The sequence below is a fragment of the Melanotaenia boesemani genome, chromosome 21 (genome assembly GCF_017639745.1).
Source record: "Melanotaenia boesemani isolate fMelBoe1 chromosome 21, fMelBoe1.pri, whole genome shotgun sequence".
In the NCBI taxonomy this organism is placed as follows: domain Eukaryota; kingdom Metazoa; phylum Chordata; class Actinopteri; order Atheriniformes; family Melanotaeniidae; genus Melanotaenia; species Melanotaenia boesemani.
Window position 1 is genome coordinate 3628318 of NC_055702.1, and position 13619 is coordinate 3641936.

At 39.1% G+C, this 13619-nt stretch overlaps 1 protein-coding gene across 1 annotated transcript; it reads left to right on the forward strand.

Moving 5' to 3' along the window:
- The first annotated feature begins 4699 nt into the window (after positions 1-4699).
- On the forward strand, positions 4700-11780 carry LOC121632946 (gastrula zinc finger protein XlCGF57.1-like). The gene is made up of 2 exons (XM_041974771.1): positions 4700-4949; positions 9424-11780. The coding sequence occupies exons 1-2, from the start codon at positions 4832-4834 to the stop codon at positions 11127-11129; spliced, it is 1824 nt and encodes a 607-aa protein (XP_041830705.1). The 5' UTR covers positions 4700-4831; the 3' UTR covers positions 11130-11780.
- The last annotated feature ends 1839 nt before the right edge of the window (positions 11781-13619 follow it).

The window sequence follows — 13619 nt, forward strand, 5'->3', positions numbered from 1 at the left end:
ACGTTACTCCATCTGCGATTGACTAGTTTTGCCTCACGTCAGGTCCCGGATGTGTGGCACAAAAATTTGAATTTCAGATCCGAATTTGAATTTCAGATCTGAATTTTTCAAATACAAAAGTTTCAACTTTACCACAACACACATTAAAAAAAACAAAGATTCAATATCAAATATGGTCATTTGGATTCAGCTTTTTGAAGCAATTATTCAAACAGGCATATTCAGATTCAAATTGAATGATTCAAATTCAAATATAAAGAATTCAGATTCGCTCCCCAGTGGCACAAAGCTTATCCCATACACCTGGCTCTCTGTCCCATGTATCGTCAACCTGGCTGTCGGTAGTGTGGGGGAGAGTCAAGGTCTCAGTCATTTCAGCTCCCCCTTCAACAGGTTCTAGGCAATAACAAACATCTGTCAACCTCTTCACCACTCTATAGGGGCTCATAAATCTCTGGAATTTAGGACAGACACTTCTATGCCTGGCTTTTGAGCGGACCCAAACAAGCTCCCCCTTGTTGTAGTATTGAACTTATTTTTTTTTATATTTTTATTTTTTAAATAAAGTTAAAGTTTAATTGCATAATTTGTTTGTTGGAGTTGGTTTTGGGGACCCAATTTTTCTGCATGAAGCAATACAAATGCAAATGTTACTGAACAACACAACCATTACACCCACTTTACTACCCTTCATACAGTTGGGATTTTATATTTTATCAAACTAATCTTCTGCAGGTGTATTTAAGGGTTGAGAGTCCTGCCTATTCTTTTAGATGCAACAGTGTCTGGGATAAACACTCTGAATCAGATACAAAAGGAACACAATATTAGCATAAGTAGGATTTTTGAAAATGTTCTTTAGTTTTATATTGTTATCCAGAGCATAAAATAAAATATTTAACTTCAAACTTTGGAGTAATCTTTAAGTATTTTAGTTGATGTATTTTACTTTTTAAAGTACTTTGGGCAGCATGACCTGCTGCAAATGTGCTTTTAAAAACAAACCTTACCTGACCTAAGTAACAAAATACTTTCCATTATTATCTTTCCTCTTTTACTTCAGTCACATAACCAGTTACTTCAAAATATAATCATAAAAATAAATGAACCATGTCGTGTTCTTGCTTTGTCGATCTGGTTGCTTGCACATCCACACACCAGGCTGACACAATGCTTGATACTTTTTAATGCTACTCATTAGTAGCCTACTTTATTAACACCACTAGAACGAACAGCAGACAACAACCTTAGCTTGGTTACAATGCGCCACCTAGTGGTCGCTAACTCACCACATCCATGTTAATATACATCCAACCACAGAACTGGAAATGTTTTCAGTTTTTATTAAAGAAATTCAGGTCATTTGATTATAGTAGCAACACTGGGACCAGGTGAAAAGAAGTACATATTTCGTTTAAAACGGGGAAGAAAATGGCATTGCTAAGAATAGGACAGTTTGAGAAAGTATTTAAAGATGTTTGTGTTTTCTCCAGTATTGAAAAATATAACATAATAAAAAATCTTATTGAAGTAAAAAATAATAAATAATTTATTGAAATTAAATAATGTATTACTGTGTGGCAGAACTGATGCCTGCTCAGCTGACGCGACTGACTGGATAGTGTAGTAAATAAACATGTCCAGCAGATGGCAGCACTGCAACATTTAGTTATAAAATAAACTACAATAATTTCTCTTTACTGAACAATTAAAAAAAATACCAAGGGGCACAGATAATCATAGAAAAACTATTTAATGTTCCAAGTAGCTGATCAAATTCAACAAAATAGAGAAAGCCTTAAAAAATATACACTTGTTTATGTAAAATTTCCCGATAATCAAAATACGACACAAAACTTAACTTTGTTTTCAGAAATAACATAAAATTAGTTTTTGTTATGATCAAATACAGGTACTATATATTTTTTAAGATAACTACTCATAAATCTTGTCCAAAAAGGATCTAACAATGAAGCAGCTGCCAAAAAGATGCTCCTGAGTTTTTATATGTTTATGTTTATTGAGATCCCCATTAGTGTCAGCAGCAAGCTGCATCAGCTATTCTTCCTGGGTTCAGTTTACAGTAGAAAAAGTATACAATTTACATTTTTAACAGACTATTATAAAATATTAAAATAATATTTTGATCATCTTACATTTTCGACAAATACAATATTAATTCCCATACATTGTCATAATTTATACATTAATTTACAAAGTAGTCATACTTATATACTATCATACAAAAATACACTCGCACATTTAAATGTGATCATTTTTATAGTATATTTTTAGTGCATTGTTGTATAATATTTTGTGGTAGTGAGTTCCACTGCACTCTCTAAACGTTGGCTTGAACTGGTTTTACGTTTTGGTAGAGTGAAACACAGCCCTCTTGCGTGCCTTGTTGAGTAATACTGTGCGTTTTTGCTAAAAGGAAGTTTCTGGTAAAACATGGATGGTGTTTTTGTTAATATTATTTAAAAAAAATAATCAGTGAATACATCCATCTATCCTTCACCCATAACCAGGAGAGCCAATTGTGCATTTTAGCAACATTTGTCATAATAACACATTTCAGAGTGTTTCATGTAAAAAATTAATTTGTGTTCAATCGTAACCTTGAACCCAGGGGCGTTGCCAGGCATAAAGCTCTACTGGGGCACATGCCCTCTACCACATATCCCCCCTTTCCCACACACACACACACACGTCCGGTGCCACTACCACATTCCTATGGAAATACTGAGATATTAATGTGTAAGAACATATTTGAACACTTTCAACATAGCAGGAAAGGCATAAATGCCATAGCAAACAATGGCAAGTCAGAACTTTCTTCATACACATTCCACAATAATGGTTATTACCTGGTTTTCAGGGTGAATGTTCAACTTATTCTGAACATTTTTTTTATTTTTGAGCATTAAAGAGTACTGCCTATTTTTCGATTCCACAAAGTGGTCAATCACTTGACTGTGACTCAGCTTTAAGAGCTTTTTTTTTTTTTTTTAAAATCCTAAACCACGAGATGTTATCCTGGAACCGTGTGATTCTCCACTCCAGTGGTGTCGTGATCTGGCGGATCCTGCTAGACTGTGCGCACTGGCGCTCCACACCTGACATGCTCTCGGTAAAAAATTGCTGCGCCACGGAGGCCGGAACAAACCCGTGGTGCAGCCGTAACGTGGCGCACACGCACCCGGTGTAAAGGAGGGGTTATGAGACCTCAAACTTCACTGTGCACTCACCCGACACAAGGGAGAGCTGCGTGATGTGTGTGTGGCTGCTCGTGCACGATGACATGCAGAGACAGAATGTGCCCCAGAGCTATCTTCTCTATTCGGAGTTAACACTCCTGCTACTCTTTGAGTTGAAATATGCATCTTCTCCTGATGATCTGAATTAATGTATAATAATTATAGGATATTGTCAAAAAATAATCGTAGCATTTGTACTGGGGCACAGCTCACTTATACTGGGGCAATTGCCCCAGTAAATGGAGTCTGGCAACGCCTCAGCTTGAACCTAAAATTTTCATAACATAGAGAAATATCACTCATTATTTTGAATTGAACTTCAAAACAAATTGTTGATTTGGGGATACAAAGGAAACTAGAAAAAATGGTTGTAGTTCTGATGGTATTACTTTCGTAGAACATCCTAATTGATTTCATTCGGACAGGAAGAGGAAAAATTCTTCTGTGCATTTATTCTTTTAACATTTTGTTGTATTCACTGCCCATGAAGTAGTATTAATCAATACAGAGAGCTGGAAATGCATGTGTTATACTCCAGATTTAACAGAGCCATTGAAATAGTTTTGTTGGCAGTCTAATTTAAATCTTCTTTTAAAATTTGGTGTATAATTGACATGTGAAAGAACAAGGAAAAATAAGGAACAATGTTGTATGTTGTACTGAGCAAAGTTAGGACCTGATACACCTGCCAAACAATATCAAACTTAGTGCTCAAAATGACCAGTGTTCAAGGAGATAAGATTCTCCGTCCTTCATTCCATGAAGCAGTGAGCATGCTTGTTAAACAGTTGAAAATGTACAAAACGCAAGCAATTCAAATACAGAAAACAGGGGGAGTAGAGCAGGTATTATGAAATAGAACCAGGAAAATCAGCATTTGTACAAAGAAAATTCTGATGTTATCAATGTATTCTTTACATTGGATGCATTATAAGAGCCATAAATTAAGGAAATATGCTTCTCTGGGTAGACAGAAGCGCTACTATTTGAAGATTATTAGGACTATTTAACAATGTGTGAAAAGTTTATGTTTTCTGAAGGAGTAGAAGGATCCCTCAAATGTGAAAATCAAACAGAAAAGTCAATGTAAGTTTACTGGATAAATTAGAAACTTGCACTGGCAGATCAAAAGTGGACTGGCTCAGATAACAAAACGTTCAGATGGTACATATGAATGTGGGGCTTTAAAAAAACAGCAAAGGACCAAAACAAATACACAGTTGCTTTATTCACACAGCATTAATTTCTATAAATGAATATAATTGATATAAATTGGTATAGGAGCCTGATAATTATTGTATCTATTTTACGAAGAATATTAACACTGAACGATAGATGGCAGCAACACGCCATAGATGCGTCTTGGCTGCTGAAACTCGAGAAGAAGAATGAAAGTGTGTCCGTGCTGATGCCTGATCAAAATCCCCAATAAACACGTGCAGAAACTTCTATGCAGACACATAGCGAAACTTTGGAAGTTTGTATAACGAAAACATTGGAGGCAATGAGCTGTAATCGATTCTGTAAAAACCTGTTTTATCTCAAAAGAATACAGAACCAGTACGGACACAATGAAAAAATTGTTTTATCTTAAACAAAACAGCAGTGAAAGTTTGCTTTTGTATGATCACATGGAGATCAAACCCTCCGGACTTCATCAGCTGCAGGATGTTAAGAATGAACCCGCAGGTAAGAATAATAACAGATTTAATGGGATGATTTATGTAAGACAAACTGTTGTTAAATAATCAGATGATTTTAATGTATTGGAGCGTTCTCTGCACAAATAATGGCGAAGCGTTACGGAGGATTTTTTTTTCGTATGCGTTAGCACTTAATACTTTTACCTCGCAATGCTTTTGTGTGAGCAAAAAAGGGATTATCCGAGAGAGAGCACAGCCGTTTTGCTCAGTTTCTTTAGGTGTTTCTAGTCTGCATCTGTCCCTGTCAGCATCAAGACAACATAACACGCACAACTTACTTTATGACGACGTTAACAGAGGAAGTGTGTTGTTGTAACATATTGCTTTCACGGATTAATCACAAGTGCAGACAAAGAGGTTTGCTGTAATCAGAAACGCTATCAAGCATCTTGTTGCTTTACTGTTTTGGCAGCTTTTGTTTAGATTGTAAAGTGAGATTGACATGATTTATCGTTAATTTATTGAATAAACTCCAATTTCTATTAATTTTTTATGACTAAATTATTACCTGCTACAACTTGTTATTAGGAGGAAGTTAGGCTAATTATGTAAACAATATGTGACGCTGGCTTCTCTTGAGGATCTTCTGGCTCAAAAATGATAATTTAATTTTGATCATTTAACGTGTCATTAATGAGCTGTTATTCACGGGAAACCTGACGTACCTGACACCCGTCAGGTTACTTGCCACCCAGTGGGTTCTGTGTGAGAGCATAAACGCTTTTGGGTCCACTTTCTGATTTTTATTACCTCCTTTATTCATCTTTTATGTTTGTCTCTTCTCCGAAACAGTAAAGCAGCAACATTCATTTTCATGACTGTGAATTAGGTTATTTTGCTGGCTTCTCTTTTGGCTCTCCTGGCCCCAATGACCCAAACCGTAATACTAAAGTAATCTTCACATTTTTTAAGGTTTAATGTTAAACCTGATGCTTTGGCAATTAATTAATTTAAGAACACAGGAGATTTGTTCCAGACTTTTTAGGAAGATGTTAGTGTCATCAGCCAGTTGACTACTTGTAATTTGTTAATAAAGCACTCAGTTTTTGTATTTTTGAATTTTTTTTTATTAAGCTTGCCATTACTTCAGCTGCCAAAATGAAGAGAAACGGGGAAATGTTACATCCTTGTTTCCACCTCTGTTAATAGTAAAGCGTGGAGAGGTACTATGTGGAAGTACTACTGAGCTTGTTGTACCGTTGTAGAAACTTTCTATTACTCTACAGAAATTTGACCCAAAGCCATAAATATGTAATAAATAAATAAAAAAATTGATGCTCTAACATATCAGAAACCTTGTAGAAGTCTAGGAACAGAATGAAACCTCTCTTCAATCCAGTCGCTGTACTCAAACGGTATCACTTGCCCTCTCGTCACCATTTTAGTCGAGTGTCTCTCCCTGCCCTGTATGATGAGTGTTGTGAAGGACGTGGCTACAGTCCAGTGTTTCACCACTGCTACGGACCAGTGGTCAAGCCAAACCGTAGAGCCGTATATAAGCCTCACACTCCATTTTATTGACACGAATTTCAACGTGAAAATGAACTATATCCAGACTCATTTTTCCCAGATCACACCAGGGTGAACATAGCTGCTGATCTGAGACCAGCTACGGGGGACCTGGGTGAAAAGAAACTAGTCTGTATTACTACAGATAACGCTTCAAATGTCACACTGGCTGCTTCTCTCTCATACATATAAATACACACACAGTGTTGGGGTAGTTACTCTAAAAAAGTAATTGGTTACTAGTTACTCATTACTTCTGTAAATTGTAATGAAATTACTTTACTCGTTACTGCATTTGAAAAGTAATGCCACTGATTACCATTTCTTAATTCTCTGTGTAGACATGGACAAACATCATAGCCGAATCATCGCTGCCTGTCTACATAGTGTTTACTGTATATTGTAAACAAAACGGTTTTGAAACCATAAGAACAACATGCCTGTCTGTGGGAAGAAATGGGCACACGTGTCTCATAATCATTTTATCTAGTATTTCTCTAAACCTGAGCGATTCAATAGTTGACAGGGGGAGCATGTATCCTACAATGAACCTGCAACTAGCTTGTTAATTTCTATCTTACCGGCTGCTGCGCTCCAGGAAATGTTGATAAAAGCTTAGCTTGTTTAGGTGGGTCGTCTGCTAAAGGACTCCTTCCACTGACAGGTGAGGAGGATCTTTTGCCACAAAACCAAAAATAATGCGAATATCGTCACTGATCAAAAGCCCGTATCTTCGACTCTCCAGCTTCATTTTTCTTTCTTTTTAGTTGGCGCACAACAGCTACGTCACGCAAATCGATCTCTATGGCAACGTGTCCCAGGCAAGCACACACACAGATTAAAACAGATCAGAACTTTACACATAGGCACATAGACTGTAAGCTATCATTTGTGAGACGTGCGCAATGTTTGCCTTTAATAAAGTTCATGTTGGAGAGGACCTGTATGTGAATCCAAAGATTGACAGGACTACAAGTGCATACTTTTTCATGTTTACATGAACGTCAGGGAAAGCATTCCAAGTTTCGAACACAAGTTTGTCCGGTTTGGGAAGGTTTTCAATATCACGCCATTTGTGATTCTCTGCAAGAACAGGCCTCTGACAGGCAACATCTTCAAGGTCTGCTGTCAAGCCTTTAGACTTGGACACCCATATGTCTTTGTCTGCTATGTCGGCCAGTTCCATCACAAGATCAGGCTGACTCCCATCTGCTAATGCAGTTGTAATTGGGATGGATCTAGGGTTGGGCGATTGAACGAATGTATTGACCATCGACGATAGGCTGAGCCATTCGACGATCGTTTATATAAGAGCGATATTAAGAGAGATATATATATGTATGTATGTACATGAGCCAACACGTTTAGTTAGCTACAACGCAGGCGCACGCTGTGGCTCGTGCAGCAGGTGTCGGGAGTTTTTTTTTTTTTTTTCCATCATCCAGCCTCTCTCCATACCTGGTGCTGCCTTCTTTCAGAAGTCTCGTGCACACGCGCACACACTAAAGGACCGTGCATAACCTCCCACCCCGCCTGTGACCTGCCTCCAATTGCAGCACCAATTTAGGCTACTCAAACTTAACAGAAAGAAAAAATGACAGAAGTAGGCTACTCGGAAATTAATTACGTTTATTTAATCAATAACCACAATGGTGGGAATCAAAGACCAACTTCTTTATTTTCACCTATAACTTTGTATGTTTTTTGGCGACGAGTCCCTCCATTTTTGTCTTCTAAATTGCTTCAACAGGTGTTCAGCGCGCAAAAAAGTTCTGACGTCACGTCCGCGAATATATCGCCTATCGCCATTTGCTGGACTGGCGATAGGCGATTGAAAAAAATTTACATATCGCCCAACCCTGGATGGATCCAGGCTTAGGGGAGTGACAGGGAAGGATAATGTAGTGTTTCCCTCTCTGAACAGAATCGTTTCCCAAACAACATTTGTGGAGATTGCAGAATGTAAATACTCTGAATTTATCATGTGAGCTTCTTTGAACTCTCTCAGACTGGGGAAGTGAGACAATGTACTTTTCTGTAAATCTCTGGCAAGCATGGTCAACCTGCGCTTGAATGCTAAAACCTCCTCCAACATGTGCAGGGCTGTGCGTCCTTTCCCCTGAAAAGCTGTGTTCAGTATGTTCAGGTGTGCTGTCACGTCTACCATGAAGTGTAGCTTTTCCAGCCACTCTGGCTGTTCCAACTCAGGAAGTGTGGGCCCTTTGCTGCTCATGAAAGTTTTCACTTCTTTCAGACATGCAGCAAAGCGTGAAAATACATTTTAATTGAATACACATCCCTCTGATGGGAGCCGCATCAGAGGGATGAAAGAGCTGCATTCGGCTCCGGAGCCGTGGGTTGGCGACCTCTGGTCTGTCCGAAACCTTCTGTGGGCTTCTCCTGGCCCATGGGAGAAGTGGTACAATTCCCAGAAAGTGGCCTGACTGGCCTGCTTGTTAAAATAAAAAACAAACACAAAAAAAACAAAACTGGTGCATTACATTGGTGTGGCTGATTGGTCTGCCTGACACTGACACCTGTGCACAGACTAAATTATTTGAGTTCTTCAGCTGTCTGTAATAATGGCAATTGGTCAAAATGACGGTAATATTTTATTTTAAGGATCAACATGTGTAAAGTACGTGGAGGCGGAACAGCTGAGATGCTGAGAAACATGGGGCACAATGGACCCAGAATTAAAAGATGAAAGGGGGGCGACAGCTTAGGTGGACAGTTAGGGTGGACTGGATGAGTTTTTGAGTCCTGGCCTGACTTTTTGTCCAAGTTCGGCCCTGCTTGGCCATTTTGCCACGTTTCTCTGCATCTCGGCTGTTCCGCCTCCACGCGCTTTGCTCGTGTTGATCATTAAAAAACATATACAGTTACTGAGGATGGTTTCTACGAACGACTGATAAATGAGAGCCCATATCCATGTCTTTATTTTCCTGCAGATGTCCAGCAGCTGTTTGTGATTAAAGAAGAGGTTCCCGGGAACTCCAGTCTGAAACAGCAGAGCCCAGGGTCACTCCAGATAAAGGAGGAAGAGGAGGAACTCGGGATCAGTCAGGAGGGAAAGAGGTTTTATGGTCAGGAGGAGGCTGATGGCAGCAGATTCAATGATTCTGTAAAGAGTGAAGAAAATGAAGAGAAACCTCAGCTTCATCAAATCAAAACTGAAGACAACAGAGAGACAGAAGCTCCAACCTGCAGCTCAGCAACACAGATGAAAAGAGAACCTGATGGAGAGGACTGTAAAGGACCAGAACCACACAGGAATCCAAGTCCAGATAGTCATTCACAACCACATCTAGATGAAAAAGCTTCAGAGACCAGCGGTCATGATGATGATTGGAATGCAGTGTCTTTAGGTTCAGAATGTGAAAATGCAGACAGTGACAATGATTTGAGGCCAATATCAGTCACTGAAACTGCCAAAAAATCCTTCGGATGCTCAGAGTGTGGTAAACAATTAGTCTCCAAACAGTCTCTTCAGAAACACATAGTGCTCCATTTAAAAAAGGTTTCTTCCAGCTCTCAGGTTGACGAACGTTGTAGAGAGAAACCAAAAAGGAAACCACAAAGAAAAAGTCAAACTGCTGAGAAACCGTTTCCTTGTAGTGATTGTGGCAAAAAGTTCAGACGTAAGGCTGACCTTAAATGTCACATGTCGATTCACACTGGGGAGAGACCGTTTCCTTGTAGTGATTGTGGCAAAAACTTTAGACGTAAGGCTGACCTTAAATGTCACGTGTCGATTCACAGTGGGGAGAAACAGTTTCCTTGTAGTGTTTGTGGCAGAAAGTTTAGACGTAAGGGTGACCTTAAATATCACGTGTTGATTCACACTGGGGAGAATCTGTTTCCTTGTAGTGATTGTGGCAAAACGTGTAGATCTAAGAGTCACCTTAAATATCACATGTTGATTCACACTGGGGAGAAACCGTTTCCTTGTAGTGATTGTGGCAGAAAGTTTAAACGTGAGTGTGACCTTAAATCTCACATGCTTATTCACACTGGGGAGAAACCGTTTCCTTGTAGTGATTGTGGCAAAAGGTTTAGATCTAAGAAGGCGCTTCAATATCATATGGGGGAACACACTGGGGAGAAACCGTTTCCTTGTAATGATTGTGGTAAAGAGTTTAGATGTAGGAGTCAGCTTAAATATCACATGTTGAGTCACACTGGGGAGAAACCGTTTTCTTGTAGCATTTGTGGTAAAGAGTTTAGATCGAAGGGTCACCTTCAATATCACATGTGGGACCACACTGCTGAGAAACCATTCACTTGTAGTGATTGTGGCAAAAAGTTTAGATCTAAGAGTCACTTTAAATATCACATGTTGATTCACACTGGGGAGATTCCGTTTCCTTGTAGTGATTGTGGCAAAAAGTTTAGATCTAAGAAGGCGTTTCAATATCATATGAGGGAACACACTGCTGAGAAACAGTTTACTTGTAGTAATTGTGGCAAAGAGTTCAGATCTAGGAGTCTACTTAATAGACACATCGCAATCCACACTAGAGGGAAACCTTTTGTTTGTAATGATTGTGGTGAAGCATTCAGCTCTTCAGCTGTACTGGCTTATCACATGCGATACCACAGAGCAGAGAGACCAGTAGTTTATGTCAGTCAACATTTTTTCTTCCTGCAGACCTGAAGAAACACATGACAATTCATTAGGAGAAAAATCGTTTGCTTGCAACAAATGTGATAGACGATTTCGACTTTGGGGCGATATTCGAGTGCACACGATTGTCCACTCAAAAGTGAAATGCAGGGCTTCAAGTATTCCGGCACCGTGCCGGATCTCCAGCTTTTTACTATGATTCAGGAAAAAAAACTTAATTATGGGTATAGTGGTTGAGACTCTGAACTGAACAATATTATTTTACCAAATGTCTTTTTTTGCATGATTAATTTTGTTCTTCCATAAAAATGTAAAAAAATAAAAATAATAAAATTAGCCTTATACTGGTTTCTGAAATGTATAGTGTGTAGCTATCACTGATTTAAATGTCTCCTAGTGACAGGGACCACTCATCACAGTGGTCTGGATCCGTGTCGTTCAGACTGTAATGAAAAGATCAGATACAGGTCACATAGGGCCAGAAAAATCGGATTTGGGTCATTTCAGCCTGCAGTCTGAACCTAGCCTAATAAGATGCTGCACACTCTGATTGTGATTTATTCATCACTGGATTTTGTAAGCTATTGTTATTTGATGGTATAATTAATTCTTTATCTTTCCTGAAAAGCCTGAAAGACCCACTCTGTAACGTTTCATCATTAAAACTACATTCCAAACTTGGATGATGGCACAGTGACATCTGTTACAGTGTGTGCAGAATTATTAGGCAAATGAGTGTTTTGATCACATCATCCTCTTTATCCATGTTGTTCTACTCCAACCGGTACAGGCTTGAAAGCCTACTACCAATTAAGCATATCAGGTGATGTGCATCTCTGTAATGAGAAGGGGTGTGGTCTAATGACATCAACACCCTATATCAGGTGTGCATAATTATTAGGCAACTTCCATTCCTTTGGCAAAATGGGTCAGAAGAGAGATTTGACGGACTCTGAAAAGTCAAAAATAGTGAGATGTCTTGCAGAGGGATGCAGCACTCTTAAAATTGCCAAGTTTTTGAGGCGTGATCATCGAACAATCAAGCGTTTCATTCAAAATAGTCAACAGGGTCGCAAGAAGCGTGTTGAAAATACAAGGCGCAAAATAACTGCCCATGAACTGAGGAAAATCAAGCGTGAAGCTGCCAAGATGCCATTGGTCACCAGTTTTGCCATATTTCAGAGCTGCAACATCACTGGAGTGCCAAGAAGCACAAGGTGTGCAATACTCAGGGACATGGCCAAGGTAAGGAAGGCTGAAAAACGACCACCACTGAACAAGACACACAAGATAAAACGTCAAGACTGGGCCAAGAAATATCATAAGACTGATTTTTCTAAGGTTTTATGGACTGATGAAATGAGAGTGAGTCTTGATGGGCCAGATGGATGGGCCCGTGGCTGGATCAGTACAGGACAGAGAGCTCCACTCCGACTCAGACACCAGCAAGGTGGAGGTGGGGTACTGGTATGGGCTGGTATCATCAAAGATGAGCTTGTGGGACCTTTTCGGGTTGAGGATGGAGTCAAGCTCAACTCCCAGTCCTACTGCCAGTTTCTGGAAGACACCTTCTTCAAGCAGTGGTACAGGAAGAAGTCAGCATCGTTCAAGAAAAACATGATTTTCATGCAGGGCAATGCTCCATCACACGCATCCAAGTACTCCACTGCGTGGGTGGCCAGAAAAGGTCTAAAAGAAGAAAAAATAATGACATGGCCTCCTTGTTCACCTGATCTTAACCCCATAGAGAACCTGTGGTCCCTCATCAAATGTGAGATCTACAGGGAGGGAAAACAGTACACCTCTCTGAACAGTGTCTGGGAGGCTGTGGTTGCTGCTGCACGCAATGTTGATCGTGAACAGATCAAGACACTGACAGAATCTATGGATGGCAGGCTTTTGAGTGTCCTCACAAAGAAAGGTGGTTATATTGGTCACTGATTTGTTTTTGTTTTGTTTTTGAATGCCAGAAATGTATATTTGTAAATTTTGAGTTGTTATATTGGTTTCCCTGGTGAAAATAAATAAGTGAAATGGGTATATATTTGGTTTTTGTTAAGTTGCCTAATAATTATGCACAGTAATAGTCACCTGCACACACAGAAATATCCTCCTAAGATACTAAAACTAAAAGAGCCCCACTCCAACTTCCAAAAATATTCAGCTTTGATATCTATGAGTCTTTTGTGTTCATTGCGAACATAGTTGTTGTTCTATAATAAAATTAATCCTCAAAAATACAACTTGCCTAATAATTCTGCACACACTGTATACAGAGAGCTGGAAACACAGGTGTTATACTCCAGATTTAACAGAGCTACAGAAATTGTTGGCAGTCTAATTTAAATCTGCTTTAAAAATCTAAAGACACTAAAACTACGAGAGAAAATTTGGTGTATAATTGACATGTGGAAGAACAAAGAAAAATAAGGAACAATGTTGTATGTTGTACTGAGCAAAGTTAGGACCTGATACACCTGCCAAACAATATCAAACTTAGTGCTCAAAATGACCAGTGTT